Source organism: Gobius niger, assembly GCF_951799975.1.
Source record: "Gobius niger genome assembly, chromosome: 1".
Taxonomy (NCBI): domain Eukaryota; kingdom Metazoa; phylum Chordata; class Actinopteri; order Gobiiformes; family Gobiidae; genus Gobius; species Gobius niger.
The window spans coordinates 20,575,091-20,596,416 of NC_136852.1; the positions used below are offsets into that span (position 1 = coordinate 20,575,091).

General features: G+C 42.4%; 1 protein-coding gene across 6 annotated transcripts in view; it reads right to left on the reverse strand.

Moving 5' to 3' along the window:
- nectin1b (nectin cell adhesion molecule 1b) overlaps positions 1-21,326 on the reverse strand; it is a 163,620-nt gene that overhangs the window by 101,495 nt on the left and 40,799 nt on the right. For all 6 annotated transcript variants that reach the window (XM_079553712.1, XM_079553713.1, XM_079553715.1 and 3 more), the window contains exons 2-4: positions 4,451-4,822; positions 2,183-2,482; positions 1,734-1,851 (exon numbers count right to left, since the gene is read on the reverse strand). In XM_079553712.1, coding sequence (XP_079409838.1) covers positions 1,734-1,851; positions 2,183-2,482; positions 4,451-4,822 — 790 coding nt within the window. The remainder of the gene's footprint in view (positions 1-1,733; positions 1,852-2,182; positions 2,483-4,450; positions 4,823-21,326) is intronic.

The following is a 21,326-nucleotide window of genomic DNA, read 5'->3' on the forward strand; positions in this document are numbered from 1 at the left end:
GAATTCTCCAGGTTCTGCACTTCAAAATGACACCATCCATCCATTTTCTTCCACTTTTCCGTTGCTGGGTCGTGAAATCACATTGCACCAGCCCTTATGACTTCTCCTGCAGGTGGTGGGTCCACAGAAGGACGGCCTCACGATTCTCAGGCCTGTTGGTCTCTCATAAGGGGCTTCTGAACCACTCTTTGTCAGCCCTCAACAACAGAGCTCCTAGAATCATTCGGGTGCTCAAAGAGGGGATGTGCATATTCACTGAGGTATTTAACAAACTTGTAGCTAACCAATTTTCATTGCAATGTTTATCCGTTCCCCTGAGGCTTAGGGAGTTGTGGGTGGACTGGTTTTAAAGCATCGCTCTTTCCAATGGATGAAAAAAAAAAAACGGCAAGTCTCTATCACTTTTGGTCCTGGAGATATCGCTTTTTCGACCTCTTATCAACATCAACTAGTTGTACTGTACAAGGGCTTTGGAGTGCGGGGGTGACATTCATCTAACTTGGGAGACTTTCTGAAGTGATATAACACATTTTTATCCCACAAAATGTTATGTAATAAACTACATATTGCTTCCAGCTTACAGCAGTGCCCTGACATTGCTTGCACTCTGGAATATCTTTAAATTGGGTGCGATTCCTAGAAAGTAAAATCCTTAATCCCTTGAAGATAAAGAGAATCTACAAAAACAAACTGACCTTTGCAGAAGTACAGCAAGGCTGACAATAATATTTGTCATTCATCACAGTGAGACATGTAAGAGAGGAGGCTAACAAAAAGTTAGTGTAGCCCCACATTTAAGCTTTATGTTCTGAACAATCATTTTACAATAATCCTTTTACGCACTAATACGTCCGACCATGATGCCAAATGTATTAGCCATGTTCGAGTACTAAACCACATGCATGCACATATTATTAATCAGCAATTGATAGGAGAATTGTTAAAGAAGAGTCAATAGATGTTTATAAAATCTTGGATCAACATCCATCCCTACTCATTAAAATCTCTCACTCTTAGTTCAAGGCATTTCTCAATATTCCCGAAAAGCCACATTGGATTCTCTTCGTCTACCAGGAAGTCTTGCATTACCTCATTCCAGCGTGGCCCGTTTGTTTGCCTGTTACTCCAACCAAACACAGTTGCGGTTATTTGGTGATTGCACGGTCACTGAAAACATATTTGTGTATCCTTCTGAATAACACCGGTGATGTCAAGGCTGTGGTATGCCGCCCAAATCCTTATATAAATGCAGCTCTACACTTCTCTGATGTGTCAGGCACCAAACCGCTGCCTTCACTGCCCTCCGGAAAACACAACCACACTAACAATGATGCTTTTATAGTCGCCGTACCTGCATACCTGAACTCAGACTTCAAAGAGAAAGCCCAAAGCAAAGGATTTCTGTTTGCATTTATCTCACAGTATCTGGCGAGATAGCAGTGTGTGTTGTCGCAGCTCGGGGACTATTGTGCCAAGCCCCTGGACCTTGCCTTATCTTCATTATACGTTTTAAACAAAAACACACGGAGAAACATTTGTGAAATGGGTGGAAAACAAGTCTTGGCTACAGAATACACACTGTGTGGCATAATATAAAGACAAAAACAACTTAAGTCTACACTGACCATAATATAAAAATCTCTCAATGTGCTATCATCCTAGGAGTCTAATGTGAGTGAATCCACACGCTGCAGTGAAAGCCTCAGGCTTTTGTGAGGTTTAATGGCACTTACAGCTTCCACTGGTAGATGGTGACAGGGGGGTTAGCATCGGCTTGGCAGGTCAGCTGCACATTCTGACGGTTCAGGTACCAGTTCCCATCGAAGCCCTGGATCTTCACCTCAGGCTCATCTGAAAATAGGACAGACTCTCGTAAGATCAGCAAAATCAGTGGCACCTACAATACTGTAAAACATGTCACTTTTGTATCTGAAACTGACAATTTCTGTAGTGACTGTTAAAGCTTTTGGGATCATCATTAAAAATATGACTAACTACCTTATGCAGTGAAAAAGAGAACATTGAAAGACAAGTGATGGAAAGGTCGAGTTTGAAAGATGGAGTATTTTGAAAACCAATCATAGCCAGTTTTGACTGTAAAATAAAGTCTGTGGTTGTTTTGTGGTCTCATTTTGACATTTGCTACAGCTTAATAAGACAATAGGAATGGCATTGGACTCACATTGCACATTGAGCACCACGCTGTCTTTGATCTGCTCACTGCGGTACGTCACGATGCAGGTCAGCCTCTGCTTGTGCGTCTCTCGGCTTGGGATCACCATGTAGTTGCTCCTCACCGTCACCGTCCCGTTCTGGTTTCGGGTCTCCTGGAAGGTGGCCTCGCCCTTCAACCTGGTGTCCCACCTGATGATGCTTGGAGGCTTGCCATTGGCCGATACGCAGGTCGCTACTGTCGTCTTGCGCTTCTGTGCCCTGGCTACAATCGTGGGCGACGTGAGAGTCATGCGGGTCATCGGTCGAGCTGAGCACAAGAAAACGAAAAAATTAACATCTCAAAAATTAACCGTTCTTGCTTCTTGACATTTCTGTTTTCCGCCACCTGCTATCTCCATTTGGATTTGATCAAAAACATCAAATTAAACAAAAGGGGCCGGAGATGAAAAGCTACTCACATCAGGTTTTGCCTCTCTGCCTTCATCCTCAAAGCAAAGGCAGTTGTCAGAGCTCTCGAAAATGGAGCACACTCTTTGCCTACCCAAAAGCACACTCATCCAATTTGAATGCTTTTGTGAGTTGCCAATTAGCAATCTACTTTTTAATACTTCAAACGAATGGACTTGAGCTTAAGAAAGTACACGAGTGAAAGAGACAGGCCTATGAAGAGGGCTTTTGATTTCTGCCACGCTGGTGATCTGCGCTGGCTGAAACTTAGAATGACAAGGCATTCTCTGTGACACACAATAACATTAAGATGAGAGACTCAAACTCGGGGCTATGTCTTTTGCTGCGGCTTAATGGAAAAAAGCACTAGCACTTGATTCCTAATTAGCTCTCTAATAAATGATAGGGTGCAACATTTCCAAAAGAAACCAGCGCTCATGATAAACTACATCTCAGGCACTTCAGCTTCTCCGTGCGGGATAAGATTATTCATGACAAATTGTGCTCTCTGAAGTGGCCTCATTGATTTCCGTCCCACCTGCCATTTGTATTGACTTTGGCAGCGGTGCGACTTTATGAAAAGACATAGCACTAATGTAAGATAGGTGATAAATGACACATCACCTCAATGGCCAGAACATGAACTTGTCAAAAAAGAGGTTTTCCAGTGTGAAGTAGTGATAATGTCATTCATGCTTTTTGTTTTGTTTTGTTTTGTTTTTCCGGTTTGGGCAGGGTTTATACCGGGGGGCCGGGGGTGTCTCAATGTTTTTCATCATGGTCTGCTTATTGAAGTCAAACGCAGACGATGTTCAGTGCAGTGAAACTTTCAAAGGCGTGCACTTAGCAGAGGCGTTTACCGTGTAACTACAACTTCATTTAGGCTTGGAATATAAATTGTGTAGAATCGTATAGCTTGCAATAAAAAAGTACAAAGTTACAATTTCTGACAGCGTACGCCAATTCATAAAGGTCTGAGGGCCACTAAAAATGTATCTTAGGTTGGCCTGTCACGATAACAAATTTGAAGTTCGATATATTGAGGCAGGTAAGTATTGCGTTAAACGATATTATTGACTGATAACGAACGATACTGGATACCGCCAACTCTCAGGCATACAAATGACAGTAAACCTTTGTTCTAAAAGTGCATAATTATATCCTAAAATACCACACAAGCTGCAATAAACATGAAATATAATGTAACTTAATTTGCTTCAGGTAGAAATAAAAGTTTTACAGAGAAAAATAGGAGGGAGTGCTAATAAATGTACAGACGATATACATCGAGCCCAAAAATGTATCGTTTATCTGTTATTTATTGAACGATGTGTCGATATACAGTAGTAATTATCGTGACAGCCCTTATCTGGCACCCTGGGCACCCCCTGGTTTATTCTTTCTAAATTTTGTCAGTTTACATACAGTTAGATGTGTTTTAGACTAGTGGTACTCTGAAGGTCATATGCTTTCCGAGGTGGTACATGATGAACTTTTTTTTTCAAAATGTGTCCATAAACTAAATCAAATCAACAAAAACAAGGCTATAATAAACATAAATTACGGAAAAACAGACCTTTTGCACTTTTCAGTTACCTTGTGAAAAAATGTCAGATGGACAATGATATTCATTGTGCGGCCCAATGAACAACATCTGCTGTCAGGCTAGTTGTCGTGCCAAAGTGATCAAATGTTTTTATCTATTAATTCCCAAAAAGAATGATTTTTAGAAAGTAAAGGAATGAGTTTAGATTGTGGTTAACAATTTGAAAACAGAAAAAGGTACAGGACTTGTATATGGTTCAAGGACAGCCGACTGATTCCTTACCAAAGACGGTGAGGTTGACCATGTTCTCCCGGTTGCCTGCAGGAAACGTAGTGTACTCGCAGATGTACGCGGCCTCGTCGGACAGCTGCAGGTTGGAGAAGACGATGGTGGTGTCTTCGAGGGAGGGGGTCCGGTGGCGCACGGCGGCCTGTTTGAAGCTCACCCGCTCCTTGTACGGCGCCAGGACCGACACTCCCAGGGCCGGGTTTGCGATGGCCACGTTGTGCTTGGTGCTGTTGAGGACCTTCTGCCAGGTGACTTGGGAGATCTTGACCGGTGGGTTACTGTTAATGAAAATGCAGCGCAGTTCCACCTGGGAGCCCACGAAGCCCGACTTAGTGGAGTCCATCTGCACCATCTGTCCGTCGCCAGCTAGAAAATGCAAAAGGAACATAAAATGAGGAAAATGTTACAATGAATTAAAGCGCTAAGTTTTCAGAAGTTCTTTGAAAGTCAATTTGTCCCCAGAGTACAATGGAAAAGATGGATTGCTCGAACTTTTCTATGGTACAGTACGTAGTTAGAAAGCTGATCACCGGTAAAAACCAGGGGGCTCTAAAATATGCAGGACAGCCTTGGAAAACTTATCAAATAAAATGATTGTTGCTGAAACTGCAAAATACTGCAAACTCCTCCAGAATCATGCCTGTATCCTTGCTCCACAGTTCCTGGTAAACAGAGTGCCGTATGTATCTTATTTGCAGTGTGACATGCAGGGGAGTTGTTATTAACACGGAGGGCACGTCCTTTGTCCACCTGGCTCAATCTCTAATATGATGGGAGGGCCGAGCAACACATCCAATGCATCACTAATGAACAAATGTGCAAGACCATCGTCTACAGAGCCGCCTCCACCTACCAGGCAACCGCACGGCCGCCACCATTGTAATTTTAATTACTTTTGACTCTCAAATACCTCAATGACTGCCTGGAGCTCCTATTAAGGGAAACAATGTGGAGCCCTGTGTAAGCATTCAAAACAGTAGGATCACACACATAAGTAGTACAGCAATTAAGCCTCTCTACAATCGGAACGTGTGAGGAGAGTAAAAGGTTAATTAGTGAGGGCCGACCTTCCCTGCTGTTCGTGGGGTCCATTAGTTAATAAACTATACTTGCCAAAACCTTGGGTTAGATGTTGGGTTTCACAAAGGCACACTTCCTGTTTCTTGTTCAATGTGCCACCGCATATATTCACAGAGGTCTAAAAGCCAATCATTATGCTACTTAGGCCACTGCCCTTTCTAAAAGATACATTTATTCTTGTCAGAGACCACTTCTATTAGGCATTCTCTTATGGGTCAAGGCAAACAATACAAATCATGTGCACTTTTATTGTAGTGGGCAATATTGACAAAAATGAATATCTATTTCCGGCATCACTTTAGATTAAGGTGTGCTTATTAAGTATTAACAAGCATTAGTAACTATTTTAGGGTTGGGTTAAGGGTTGGCTATGAACAAGTGTATTATTTATGGCTTAGTATTATGTTAACAGACAAAAGTATAATAAGCAGTGTGTTAACACTTTACAAGCATATTATCAATGCTTGTACTTCATGAGCACACCTTACTATAAAGCGCTACCCTATTTTCTTCCTCAATAAAAATTCGCAGACAATGATTTGCTATCCATTAGAAGAATGTCATATCAGTGCGAATGCTTCTGTTTCAGTTTTAAGTGATTATGCAATTTTCTTTTATGCCAGGTGCCTTTCCAGGACAAATGTACACATTTTTCTTAGGTTTGAAAGGGTAACACAGGAGAGTGTCCTTTACCTGCTGTTTTACAGGTTTTTTTCCTCAGCATTAAAAATTTAACTGTCCCCTTTCTGCGTAAAATGTCACTTAAGACAATTCTCCATCCCTCTCTAATAGCCAGCCTCTAGGCACGTACATTACAGTGGAAATTATGAAGTCAGAGTTAAATTTAGATTTGGTTCCCGAGAGTGGAAGTAATTCTTCAAAGGCTCCCATTCCTAAGGTAGAATGGAATCCAATGCCATCTTCATTTATGGCCCAATAGCAGTTAAAGCAGACATGTACTTTATTATACCAGAAGGTACAGGACTGTAGGTAGCAATCTCAAAATGAAAAACATGTAGCACTGCATATCTCAGGGTGTTTTACTCTTTCTGACCTTTATCGTATAAATTAAGAGAATTTCGGCCCGAGAAAAGCCTGCTCGGTCAAACCTCAAATAAATGACAACACTCATTGTACTCAATATGCGAACCTGACTAAAAATCAAGTTAAGGCCTATCATTTTCGTACCCCCCACTTTAACCGAGCGCATTTTCTCCAGTTCGGCTTTAGTCAAATATAAAAGCTTCTCGACTGGAGAGCTTGCTCAATAATGCTTCATTTGAAAGGCCTGCAAAACTGATTGTGACTTGTTGTGGCATTGTCCCTGCATTTTTTGTCTCGTTTTTATTGGGTTTTTGTGTGTTTTCTTTTTGTTGTGTGTTGTGTCTTTTTTGTCATTTTTCATTGCATTTTTGTGGCTTTTTTGTTGCATTTTCACTCACTATATAGTCATGTTTTCATCTCTTTTGTCGCCGCATTTTTGTCTCTTTTTCTGTTCCGTTTTCATCATTTTTTGGGGGGGGTCTTTTGTGGCTTTGATGTTGCTTTTTCATCACTCTTTACTCATGTTTTCAACACGTTTTTTGTGGCTCTTTTGTCACTTTTTTGTCACGTTTTCATCCTCATTGCTATTTCGACACTTTTTTTCCCAAGAAGCTCTTAGATCTGGGCAAAGCTGAACAGGAGAAAACATGCTCGGTTCAGGTCGGGGTTAAGAGGTTACATTATTTATAAGAGCTTTCATTGATCCATTCTCCATGAGAAAAGAACTGAATCTATGCCAGCGTGAGTCACAGTCCACAGTTACACTATATTTAAGACCGTCATTTACAACCCTGGTCTCCAAGCACATCAACAGTGCGTCAGAGCATCGCTTCAGGGCACCTGCATCCTGTTGTCTTCACCTCTCTTTGTTATCTTAGGCTGTGATTTATGTTCTGTCCAGGTGAAGTTTCATGATGCCCCATTTCCTGGTCCGGCAGCAACTCTAGCAACAACTCGCCATAGCCGTGTATCAAACAGCAGAACCAAAAGCTATAATTATCTCTATGGATGAGGCAGGATCTACAGGAAGGACTAACCAGCAACTTTCTCCACTAATCACGCTGGACTCATAAACCCGAGTCATAAACACAAAAGAAAATACGCCCCGACCTCAAGTGGGGAACCAGCCTAGCACAAAAACACAAAGCACCTCTTCAAAATGGAGTGAGTGCATCAAGATGATAGATAATAGCCATGTTTGGGAGATAAAGTTTCCGCGGGGGGCTGTAAACGTACGCCGCTGAACTGCGTTTATGAGTCCACCCACTGAATACAATATCCGATCGCGTCTATCTCCAGCTTTGTAAAAGGAGTGGGGGGGGGGAAGAAAAAAAAAAACAGGAGGGTTGGGGCGTGTGTGAAGCCCGTCAATCTTTTTAAAAACGAGGCAGATACTCTAAAAGATTCAGAAATAATGGGAGAAAGGTAGGCGAGCAGAATGGACGTGCATCGATCAGAGATTACAAGTGACCAGTGAAAGATGAAGTGCAGAACAAAAACTCCACATAAGAGCGTGTTAGATTAGCCTTGAGCTTAGACAACTGGAAAGTGTAAAAGATTTGATGAAGTAACGCTAACAGAACCTGGTTTCTATGTGTTCAATTAGAAAGCATTCGTTTTCATTTGTTTGAGTTTTTATCTGTCTTGTCACTGTTCATGAAAAGTTATTAGTGAAATTAATACAAATTGTAAAAATGTGTGAAATATTATTTATTATTATTTGATGGCTGCTATGTAAAAAAAAAAATGGGTGCAATATAATCAATATGAGGAAAATAAATCGTCACCCAGCCCTAGTGCCTATATAACAAAAAAAGATCTCCCCTCATCCTTTTAGAGCCACATCTTCGATATTGTCAACGCACACCACAGCAAATTGAAAAGTAGGGCAGCCAAAAAAAAAAAGCGAAATACATAAATAAATAAAACAATGTGCCTCGTCTTTGAAGTTACAGGACGCACGCGGTCTTTCCATTTCCCTTCGGAGGGTATCGGCGGGACCCCCTCTGTGGAGATTTAAAACTTGAGGGATTTGGGGAATGACAGATTGATTTACTAATGCGGTTTGACAGGAGCGACGGGGAACCTTGTCATCTGTACCTGGAGAAACACCTGTGTCCTTGTGCCCCTCGGGCCGAAAGCTTTACTCCATCTGATCACAGCTTAGATTACCACTTGTGGCAGATACGGCGTGGTATTTTTGAAAGAGCAGCGCAATTTACAGGGTGACAACACCAGTTAAAGTTTAATCTGGAGTTGGATGATGCTAGTATTGTGTGTGTACTTGTGTGTGTGTGTGTGTGTGTGTGTGTGTGTGTGTGTGTGTGTGTGGGGGGGGGGTGCACAAGGAGGCTCCCTAAGGTCGGCCAAAGTTCTCACAGAAATGTTTCTTGTGTGTTACTCCTTATAGTCTTTTCCAACAAAGCTACTGTATTCCAAGGCATGTTGCCAATTAAGCTTAGCACACTGTAATAATAGACAGTTTGAATGTAGTTAATTTAAAGCAGTACTAAGCAACGTGTTTACCTTAATAAATCCTTTCCGTAGTCCCTCTGGGGGGTCTTTTATCCCCCCCTGGTGTCACTGGCCAGAAAACCACAATTGCAACGTCGCTGCCTATGGGTCGGAGGCCCCAATACACACTAATAGAATCACGAAGAAGATGCTAACAAGCTAACGTGCCAGGCTAACTGCGGGCTAGCGCCACTTAAACAGTATTTACAGCCAAGTTTAAGTGAAAGAAATGATCTCCAGTGTGTAATTGAATGTACAATATCCCTCTCTCACTTTGTCTTTTCTGTCAGCGTAGTATTTAATCTCACGGACAATTAGTAAAAAGTAAAAAAACGTAACATGCTGCAACACCTGCAGTGGCGCTTATGGCCTCTAGGGGCATGAGTTACTTTGTACTGCTTCAAAGGCTAATGGCATTTAAAAAGTATGAATATTTTAGTAAAGCACACAACATCATCGCAACTAATACTTAATTGTCTATAAGAAACAAAAAAACAAGGGCATTTCTCTCCAAACCGTACATAAGTTGAAGGTCTAGTGGTGCAGCGTGTCTGTGAGAAAATGTCCAGCCCCTTCCCCGCCATACTCTTACTCATACCAAACTCCGTAAACACGAGCTGGGTAAAATGGAAACCAGAGCAATAGGCATAATTACATAGCCACAAAGCCTAAGTCCCCGCCAGCGAGGGGCTGGGGGCTTCCACTGGGACCCTTTCACTTGAGCACTACATGAACAGGCCTTGGCTCAGCTCAACGCAGAGCCGTAATTACAGACTACACCACAGAGCTGCACAGCCATGGAGCGGTGCGACCACAAACATGCGAGCTACATTAGGAAAGAAGGGACTCGCAATGTGTGAGTCAGGGAAAAGACAAAGAGGTAGTAGTGAGGGGAAGAGGGAGGCATTTCGGGTAGCCCTGCATTCTATTGAAAACACATGCGACATGCTTCAACTGGGACAAAAATATAAATTGTTTATATTTCTGAAACACACAATAAGATTAGTTCAATTCCTTTATTTTCTTTTTATAAATACAGTTTCTACATCTACACACCCACAAAACCCAAGTCGAACCGAAAATGTTAAAAAAGCTGCAACTCTTCCTTTTGTGTAGCTTTTGCCCTTCCCCTGACAAGGGGAGGACATGGGACTGTCACGGTCCAATACACCTGACAGTGCCCTGAGAGCTGCCAGTTACAAGGAACGAAGTAATAACACCTCCATAAACAAAGGCAAAGTGTCTGTCCAAAAAGCAATAAAACACGCCATTTGAGCACGCCAGGTGAGTGCACAAACATTATAGTGGCACATAAAGGCGGCGATTAAAACAGATGCTGAGCCGTCTGTGCGCACTGACAACGACCGTTCTCCAGCTCAAAGACGAGCACAATACATGGGGCTGAAATGGGATCTGTCTTCAGACGAGCAAGAAACGACATGTGCCCAGGAGTAGTTTGCATATGGCGCTTTGGATGACAGACAGCAACAGCTTTCACTCTGTATGATCTTATAATTGTTAGCCAAGATGATTTCGCAACGCAGAAATTGATTTCATTTTACCACCCAGGTGCAGTCATAAAAAAAAATCAACAATACATAAAAAAGTAATACAATAAAGATTTATATTTGTCAAAGACGAAACAACTCACATTATTGAGCCAATATGCACAGGGTGAAGAAATTAGACTTTGCTTAACGTGTGTAAACCAATAACAACACTAGACAGAAGTCATGAATACAAAGGAATTCCATTAATCAAACTCCACTTTGCAGCTCCTTATGCAACAACTGTGTAAAGCTATTGTTTCTGTATTCATTGTTCCGCTGGCGAAAACTCAAAACCATTTAAAAGACAAAGATTGGCTTGTTCAACATTAGGAAGGCCCACAGCCAAGAGAAACCATTTGTGCCAGAGTCAGACAGAGTTCACAGTATTGCTTCTCTCAAACTCCGGAGTTTAACATTATAATAAGACCGTGTCCCAAGAATGTGTCACTACTACAGCCAGCGAGGCCATTTTGACATTATCAAAACAAAAGTCACAACTGGTATCTCGTTCCAGTTGCCACCTGATGAGAGGAAGTCCATTACAGAGCATTTCTAACACCCACAACAGCCACGGAAACCCAAAACATCCCATCAAATATTAAAAACAAGTTTGAAGAGGAGCTAAGTGTGCAAGTCAGGGTTAATATCCTATCCCAAAGAGTGTCCGTCTTAAATTATTTCAAAATACAAGTTTTAGTTTGGTAGCCAACTTCGAGAGATTTATTGGATATGTTTTCTCACTTTGAAAACACATTTTAGTCCAAGCAAATAGGTCAATCTGTGAAACATCCTACTTAGCCCGAAGAGAGCACCGCCGCCGTAACTGGCAGTGCTGATAAATCTTCAGTATTTTAGGATAAACTTCTTGCCAAGAGTGCCTCTAAACCTTATCGCATGAAGACGTATTATCTGTCGCTGCCCTGATAGGCTTTGCTCATACTATTGTTACTTAAGTGGGATGCTGATAGATAAAACATGGCCTGAGCCTCGCGGGATAATGACTATTTAATGTAGTCCCAGTTCCCACGGCGATGGGACAGGGCTCTCTGCAACCCCCCCGTCTCCGCAAGTCTCCACAGAGCCACACGTGTTTATGACAAATCTCCCCCGTCTCGCACACACACTGTTGTCCATAATAATGCGTCCGCTGCTTATTCCTCTGTGGGACGACAAGATGTATGGCAGCGGGGCCAGTCTGCGCTCGAGCTGTTTCAATCGGGAGGAAAGAAAATAGGGAAATGATATTTGTAAAGTGAATTTCCCTAGCATAAGCTAAACTATTCAGGGGGAGAGAAAAAAAAGAAAGAAAGCGTTTCTGTAAATGTATGCATTTCATTATTGATTAGAATTAATTAACGGGTTGTACGTGCTACGCTTTGACAAATGAGGCTCGATCATTGCAGTTTATTAGTGCTGCCTTTTTTGATCGTCTAAAAAATGTGTCAAGTGGAGTAGAAGGGTTGATTTTTTTATTAACATTTTACGTACAGTTGTTACTAAGTGATATTTTGCTTTATATGTCTTAATGTAATGTTTCTCACCTGTCGGCTTTATTTAACACGACAGCACAGAGGGAGTGGATGGGGAGTTGGGATCAGTGTTGACATCGTCTTTGCTTTGCCCGGTTCTGTCGGATCTCGGAAGCTAAGCAGGGAAGGGCCTGGTAGGGACTTGGATGGGAGACTGTTTGGGAACACCAGGAAGCCTGGGTGAATGTAATGAGTGAGTGAGTGGTAGGGGTGGGCCATATCGTATCGCAAATCGTTATGGCGATATCATTGTTTGACATCGTTGTAAATTTTTGATATTGCGGTGGACACGATATAATTTATGCTACGCTCAGCTTCATCAGGGCAAAAGTCAAATAAAATGACGGATGTATACTCCTTGGTTGGATCATATTTGTGAGGAAATTAGCATGGCGCTAAAAAAGAATGAAATATCTTGGCATTAATCTTCCCAATAGGCGTTCGGAATTGTGTCCATTCTCAGTTACATCTTCAAATATATCGTTATTGTGATATTTCTTTTTTATATCATGATATTGCCCTGCCCTAGTGAGTGGTGGTCAGAGGGGCCAATGACACAGACTGGTCGCCTCACTTCCGTCAGTCTACCCCAGGGCAGCAGTATGGAGTGAATGAATAATGACTACAGTGTAGGGCTTGGAGACACTTGGGAAAGTGCAATGCAAGTGTAGTAGGCCATTTGTTATTATTATTATTGCTAAATGTGTAGCAGCTTATCTTGGTGCACATGTATTACCCATTACCAATCCTCACAGCAATATCACATGCACCATTATGCTACAACATTGCACCTCCCCCATGGTCCATAATGGCATTTAATGTGAAAATTGAACTATAAGCAGCACAGTCAGAGCTAATTGTCCAATTTGTCCTGTTAGTCAAATGTCTCACTGAGTTAACAATCGAGGCAAATTAACCACCGAGCCCTCAATTAGCCGAGCAGCCATAGTCTGTAACCGTGATGGTTTTCTGGCCACTGTGCCCATCGCACCCTCTTAAAATGGTGGAGCATTTCCCCGTATCAGTGGCTGCTCCACGGCGCACTCGGACCATGTTTGATGGTGCTTCAGCCCCTATTCTCAACAGTAAACAACAGTGTACCTGGCAGACTCGCATTTACCTCTTGTCTCCCTGAGCAAACAGTGAACTGCCGAGGCAAGCTCAAAATCCTTATGGGAACAGATGGCGACCGGTTCTCCCTATCTGATTCAAATTTGAAATACTCCATTGTACAACCCTTTCCCCTCACTGAGCAAAGCGTAACATCTGCTGCGCTGTAAATGTTAATGATTATGGAGAATATTTATTGTGTTGGCCAATCTGGATTCAGTCCCTGCAAGTAGCTCGGCGCGTTTAATTCTAACTATTCCCAAAGGCTGTTTGTTTGAGGAGGCGAGGAGGATGTAATGACCAGGCACAGTGGCACAGAAGTCGTATGTTATCCAAAAGGTGGTGGTGGAGGTGGAGGGGGGGGGGGTATTGGAAATTACAACTTTCAGGTTGGTAGCACGTACAATTGGACAACCGCATGCACCGATACGCATCTAATAGTGCGGCAGCATGCGTCGATAGCAGAGGGAAGGGAAGGTTCAGAGCGCCAGCCCACACACACGTAGGGCCCCCGAGCTGCTTAGAGGCATTTCAAATGTCAAGGGGATGCATCAGTTCCTCAGCAATGGAGCTTCACATCTGAGTTCAGGCACAGTAATGATTCATGCCGAAGAAACACAGGAGAAAACCGCTCTGCACCATTCTGTTCAAAGGGGCTAATCAGATGTTTCACTGCTGTATACGTTTATTCATCGTGACATGTTACGGGGGCGGGGTTACTATTTTTGAATGGAATACGCAAGCTTTACTATAAACAGAAGCAGGTAATTCACGGTGCAGTATTCAAGAGCCCAGCAACAAGCCTTTCAGGTAAATATTTGACATATAAAAATATCTGACACACATTCACTCTCTTTAGGTTGGGCATATTTGAATGAAAATTAAGCATGATTAAAAATGCATTACGCAATCTTTGTTATTATTGACGAGGGCTTAGGCATGCAGACGTTCTCGAAAGAACTTTTTATTTGCTTTTAGCCTCTAAGTTTCAACAAAGGTGAGTCAACTGCTTTCGCCCTCTGAAAGTGAGAGAGCCGGCCGGTTGTACTGAGTGTAAACAGAGTATGAGCGGACTCTGGTCCCTCCCCCACCCTCCCACCCCCTGCAGCTTAACCAAACACTCCCGCCACGGTTTCGGTCCTGCGCACTAAATAAACAGGGCTGACGTTACCTGCCCGAATGGTGGCATGACATCATCGCTGTGATACTGATACGGCCCCTGTCAGCAGCGCAGACGGGGACAGATGTGAATGAACTGCCGGTCTCACTGTTTGACTGAAACTTAAACAGGAACATGCTCGGGTAACATTGGTGTGTCAGCGGCGAGCGTACAATGTCAAGAGTTAAATCTTGTGGTGGGAATATGGCTACAACGGAAAATTACAATACCTACCGAAATATTATGATTTGTATTCACAGGGACAAACCTCTGTGATTTTGCAATTTATTGGTGCCTCTTACTGTTTGATCCCCTGACCTAATAATACAATAATTTGATGTGTACATTACATCTTTTTGAATATTACAGGATATATCGGCCGATCTAGCACCGATAAAAGCCGATATCTCTGGAAGCATAAGAAATAGATGCTTCCCGGAACTGAGAAACTTAATGATGAACATTGGTTAGCTTAACCTCAGTAAATATGGACATTTTCAAGCACAGAACACATTGAGTTAGTTTTAACCTCCGCAATTATATGTTCAAACGCCGTGCAAAAATGCCGCGGCTAGCAACAGCATGCTAACAGCAAGATGCTGATGCTAACGGAAACTAATCAAAGCTGGGACAGAAACTATGACTCAATCACCCAAAGTTGTAAAATAAAATCGACCACTGCTGGAGTTGCCAAGTGTTAATGTTTGTACAGGATTATTGACCAGACATTTGGAAAAATCTGCCAAAAATATTGGCCGTGCACATCGGCATTGGCCATTAAAAATCCAAAATATCTGCATCGGCCTTCGAGAAACCCATTTCGGTCGACCTCCAGATATTACAATCTTTATATATATATTTTAAAACTACACAATGATCATCATTTGAACAAAGCACTTAATCAACAAAGCTTCTATCTACACAATGCCTTTGTTCCCACAGTGGCGAGCAGAGGTCCTATTTTCAATAATTCAAAAGTTTGCCAGGGCTTTCAAGCAAGGGCAGCTGTTAGACATCTTAATAGGTGGTGAGACGATCAATAAATAAACAGAGAAGCCACAGGGGTGCTCCAGAGTGAGGCATTAGGGCCTTGGGGTGGCTCGGGGGCTGGGCTTAGACGGGCTGAGAGTAAGGACACGGGCGAGAGGAGGTCACAGAGAGAATGATGCAGAGGATTTAAGGGGAGTTAAAAGGGCAGGAGGACCAGTGAGAGTGACATGCAGTGGGGTCAGACGTGGTGAGAAGATTAGAGCACTCAGGATATTAAAGCTGCTGCACACACCTCATGGGGGAGCGCTAGTACTAGAGCAGAGGAACAAGGGCCAAAAAAATGAATCTCATTTATTGGTGTCAGTGTAGTGTGGATTTGAATACAGAAACAGTCGATCGATTTTCAAAGACATGGCCATGCTAGTTTTATGGTATTGTGCTTTTTAACTTTAAGGTCTTTTACCACAATGAAGGCAATGGAAAAGGAGTGTCTAACGTAATTGTGATTGACTTGAACACGTTTATGAGTGAATAGTATTTGCTAAAAAGGTTTAAATAGAGGTTTAAATCTAACATTGAAAAAGTCTAGTTTAAAACCCATAGCACATATTTATTGCAAAGTGCACATTTCTTTGCTTATATTTTCATAGGGTTTCGTCATGTCACGCAAAATGCCCGAGCCAAAGTGATGCTGGATTAGCTGTGACTGTGAGAATGGATTGTCAGGAACTTATGTGAAGCTGCTCAGCACAAGAACATCCCTTCCACTATATTTTAAAGTTGAAGCTGAACACGCCATGAAATGCATATAAATTTCTGCCAAAATGTGCTGAGGAAGAGTCTGGCCTTGGACACTCATGCGTAGCAAATCCTTCTCTCACACCATCTGCTTCATTGTCCACAAGTAAAGATAAGTCTAGCATAGAGGACAACGCACACCCTCATGTTTATGCACAACACTTTGATGCACTTTGATGCATATTAAAAAATTAAGGACTTGTGATCAAAAGTGGCCTGTTAGCGCCTCAGGCTCGATGTTTGGATACCATTTCCTCTGTGCTCGCCTTGAAAACTGAAATGGAGCAGCGTAAATCTATACAGACCTCCAAAGACAGAGTAAAAGATGACCTTTAGAAATACTCCAAGCACAGAGTGTTGTTCTAGGGCTGTGGCCTCTGGCGACCCTTACGGCTGAGTTTATCTGACTTTTTGAGGGAGAATCACTGCTTGGCCATGATCTAGCTATGGAAACTCTGTGTGATTAATGAATGTCCTTTCTTCAAAACCCTCTAGAGAATTTTGGAAATAACTTAATTTTGTGCTAATCATACATTTTTAAAGAGGTGTGAGAAAATAGCAGCGTGTCTGTCATCAAAGTGCATGGCTAATTGTGCCTGGGACAGCAGGAAGTGCACTCATCTCCTCAGCAATGCTGGCGCAAGCCATTTATACAGCGAAGCCATTAACATATAGGAGAGGGAATTCACACTCCAGCTGGAGTGGGCAGTGGACCCCAGTCTACTATCAATTAACAAGCACACTTAGTATGTGTCTGAGTCAGGGGCTCAAGGGACGGGGACAAATGCACTGCTCTAAAACAACTGGCATCACAATAACAGATGTATGTACAAACCAAACCCAATTTATTAAAATCAACACACACTCTAATGAACCATCTCAGAGCATGTCGACAAGATATGAAATACAAATAAACATGATTATGAATTTTGCCCTGCAGCCATAACAGTTGGCATGGATTAGCCTCCACCAAAGGGAATCTGTGCTGTGGCTGAGCCTATAAAGCTGTTTTCGCAACACTAATATCGTCTTCATCCTTGAAATTGGAATTTTATCTTGTAATTTAAATGACTGTAATATTTATAAAACAAACATTGGATTCTTATGAGGTACAGCTGTTAGAGATCATGTGGATAAGTTACTGTTACTTTTGCAAAACATGGAAATAATAGTTACAGCGATGCAAGAGCCACAGTGTTCCTGACATTTACTTGATTTATAATGTGCAGCATTAATAAATGATGTATGACTCATAATATACTCCTCTTTTTAGTCAAATGTGTTTTGCTCATAGCCCTCTTTGAAACTCACTGGTTCTGTGCAGAGTTGAAGCCAGAGCTGCACCATTTCCTAAACCACGACCACAGCCTCTTTTCCACAGCGGCTTCAACCTCCCCATACATACATCCATTGGAATGCTCACCACATCGCAGACATGTTCAGGCCGCGCTGCATGTGCTCTCCAGCTGAGAGCAGGATTGTCTTTCCCAGAGGCCTCTGAGGGTTTTCTCAAGGTTTATTACTGTCCAAGTAAAACATGCATGCATAAGGTATCTGGAAGGTACTCTGGCATAAGGAAGTATCCGTCTGGGAACTTACTGGAGGGTAACCTATAATAGCAGCAGAAGACTTCGATTGGCACCGTGCAACAAGTCACATCACATTTACGTTTACATCAGATGCCCTTCCTATCACAACTCATGTTTCCATTTACTGCAGACTCAAAAAGGAAGATTTCTATAATCCCGATCCATCTAAAACACACCAAAAGCGTCTTTCTTTTCTCATTATTTCCAAGGGCATCTATGCTCTTTTTTTTGCTTTCTCTTTGTCTTCAGTGGCAAACTTTAAAGGAACACATGGAAAAACAACACTTTAATTCCTTTCAGAAGAAACTCAGCTGGCGTGGAGACATGAGCAGGAACCACAAGCCACAGTAAGGGGAAAGAAATGGTCTGAAAGTCGATGCTGTGCTTTGAGCAACTCCAGTCTCCTCGGACCCTCAGCTTTTCTTTTGACACCAGGCAAAAACTCTCAGAAATCTCACATTATAGGGGCAGTTGCAAGAAAATGTAGCAGTAAATAAAAGCTGCATTGAAAACTGCTAAACCTTTTTAAGAAGTAAGTGAAATCATCCGAGTGGGTGGGCTGTGGGATTGTGGGAAAGGGAGGAAATTATCTCAAGAGGTTTTGCCCTTAAGCGAGCAGCTAGCATTGGGGTAAGTACACATACATAGACGGTTAAGTCAAGTATGTTTTCAAGAATATGTACTTCTCGACAACTGTCTCATTTGAGTAAAGAACAGGAGACCTTTCCTATACTTCTAGGAATACCAACTAATGAGGAGCAATTTAAATAAAAATGGTGTGAGAAATTTGGAGACACTAGCAACCGGAGATAATTGTGCGGCTGAATGTGATTTTCGATGTGGCCCAATAGTGAGCGTGTGACTGCACTGTGACTTATCCAGCGACAGCTCGGGCTATTAGCTGCAATCAAGGCCGCACCATAATTACCCTCTATGTTAAGAGATAGGCTGTAGTTAAACTTCACAGCGCAGCCCAATTCAACAGTTGAAATGCGGCCGGATTCGCCGGAGAAATGAGCCCCGCAAGAATGAAATGAGTTTTGGCTTGTGCGCCTCAGATGAAACAAAGAGAAAAAGTAAGGCTGACAAATCCTGATAGTGTATTACTATTGATCAGAAGCACAGAAAGTGAAGCAGGCATTCGCGGAGACAACCCACGACTCAATTAGCTCGTATTGAAATCTCTGTCAGTCAACCCGGACTGAGGCCAATGGAGAGATGCGGGGCCTTTTGAGGAAGACGATTCACATGATGGGGCTTAAGAGGAGGCATGGGATTCGCCATAAAGTACGCCAGAGTTCACCCAAGTATGTAAAAGTGATAATGTGTGAGATCAAGTGATGGGAAGTTCATTATTTCAAGAGTTATCGTAAGAAATGTGTTATCTATCTCACTATCATGTGAAAGGTTTGCAGATGTTTGTGCTTGGAAAAAATGGCAGCATTGGCAAGCTGACACATATGAATAAATGTGAGAAAAAATATGTAAATAAACACAAAAAGTCAGCTTTGAGACTTGCGAATGAGCTTGTTAATGTTGTGATTCTACATTGTAAGATGAACTTGGGATATGTGGGTCACCATCCAAGGACTCTCTCACCCTTGATTCAAGACACAGGCAACAGGAACTGGCAACACATACTGTGCTCTGTGCAATGATAGAAATAACAAAATTGCCTTCGGTTTTGTTGCGTAGGTGAAATATGTACAAACTAAATCACAAAACCTGTTGGGAAAGACCTCTTGTGACAGTATTGAACCCACATCGTTCTGTAGCCTTTCTCCCCAGATGTAATCATTCACGTGCACACCTCCGCCTTGACATTAATAGCCTTTGAAAATGCGCTAACAGGGTCCGGGCCGCCGCTGTGGTCCGTCCCCAACTCACAAAGGACCGTCCGGTGGGAGTCCTGACCAAATAGCAATCTCCAGCATGTCCACACTTTTCTCCTTTAGGGCGACTGCAGCATTATTTCGGCTCTTACCCTCACGTTGGCCTCCCTCTGACTGTGTCTCTCGCCAGCACAGTGCATTGTTTGACAGGATTGACAAGCTCCCTTGCAGAGCTGATTAAAAGCTTTAAGGTCAGGGAAGTGGGACAGATATCGAGCGAACACCTGTCTGCTCTCCATGAGGCAGTCCCCTGCTGGGCGTGTCCTCCACAGGCCCTGATCAATGGCACCAGTAAAATCTACAGTGCTCCCTCCACTCAGCTGCTTTGGCTTGCAAACATACATTCTATTTTTCTACCTATTTGCCACACTGCCGGTTGTGGGCGGGACATCGTAAGAAAGTTAAACCACTAAATAGATTTGTAATTGCTTTGTAATTTCAGTGCACTTGCATCTGACTGAGAAATTTGTTTTTTTTCTGATTTAAATGTCTAAAACACATTTTCCTAATTTTGTTCCACTTCAGCCTTGTTTTGGCGATTTTTAAAGTAGTCTGTCACCAAGTTGTGAAAGTGATGTTATTAACTTAATGTTTTAATTGTTGCAGTCCTATTGCAACAATGGTCTTGATTTTGTTTTTTTAAGTAGCAGAATTTTTAGCCCGACTGCCTGCTGAAAAAAAACAAATTATTTTTAATTAAAGCAATGCTTGAAGTTCATTACGCCAACAAGGTCCTCAAACCAAAAACACTAGACTTAGTCCAGTGTTCCCCCCACAAACCAATCATGCAGTCAGAAGTCACAATCCACTGATAGACATTTCAATTTAGTTCACTGCCTCAGTGCCATAATAACAAATTAATACTCGCACAGCTTAGACCTCTAACAGTGAGGGCAAAATTCTGTATCACAATGTCTATCAAGAGAATAAAACCTAACACTGCCAAAAAGGACTTCAGTTCTTAAGTCAATTATAGAAAAACAAATACAAGCACAGAAAGGAAACTGCTTACGAGGAAAATATTCAAATGACATAATGAAGAATAAGTGTTTTAAGTCATTCCCATTCGCTGAGGGTGAGTGCGTCTAAACCATCATTTTATTCCTCTCATGACTTCATTGAATAAAGCAACAACTGATTTAACTGATGACGGCAAACGAGGCCACATGTTTACACTGTCAAATGAGCTGGTAAATTAAATATTGCACCTATAATAACAGTTACAAGTCATTACTAATCTGTAGAGGCAGCTGCGCCCTAAATACGTTTCTACTTTTGGTTGATTTGATGCACATGAAGCGCAACAGAGTGGTGTGAGAAGTGGCTTCACACCCCTGGCACCGGGCGCTCAAGTAGGTGTGAAGTCAGGCCCGCCCGCCCGCACGAGGAGGGACGAGGCGCTACCGGGTCACACGCTCCTCTGAAGATCACCGAAGCTTTCCCTTATAACACTGCATTTACAGATCTGCAGGACAAACCATATATAAAGGCTTATTCCTGACAGGCAATTGAAAGTGAGTTCTGGAGTGTTAGAAGTCCATAGCTTACCAGGCCAAGTGCTAAAAATAAGGAATAAATGTGGTTAGACGTTTATGGGCGCCACGACAGCTGAGTT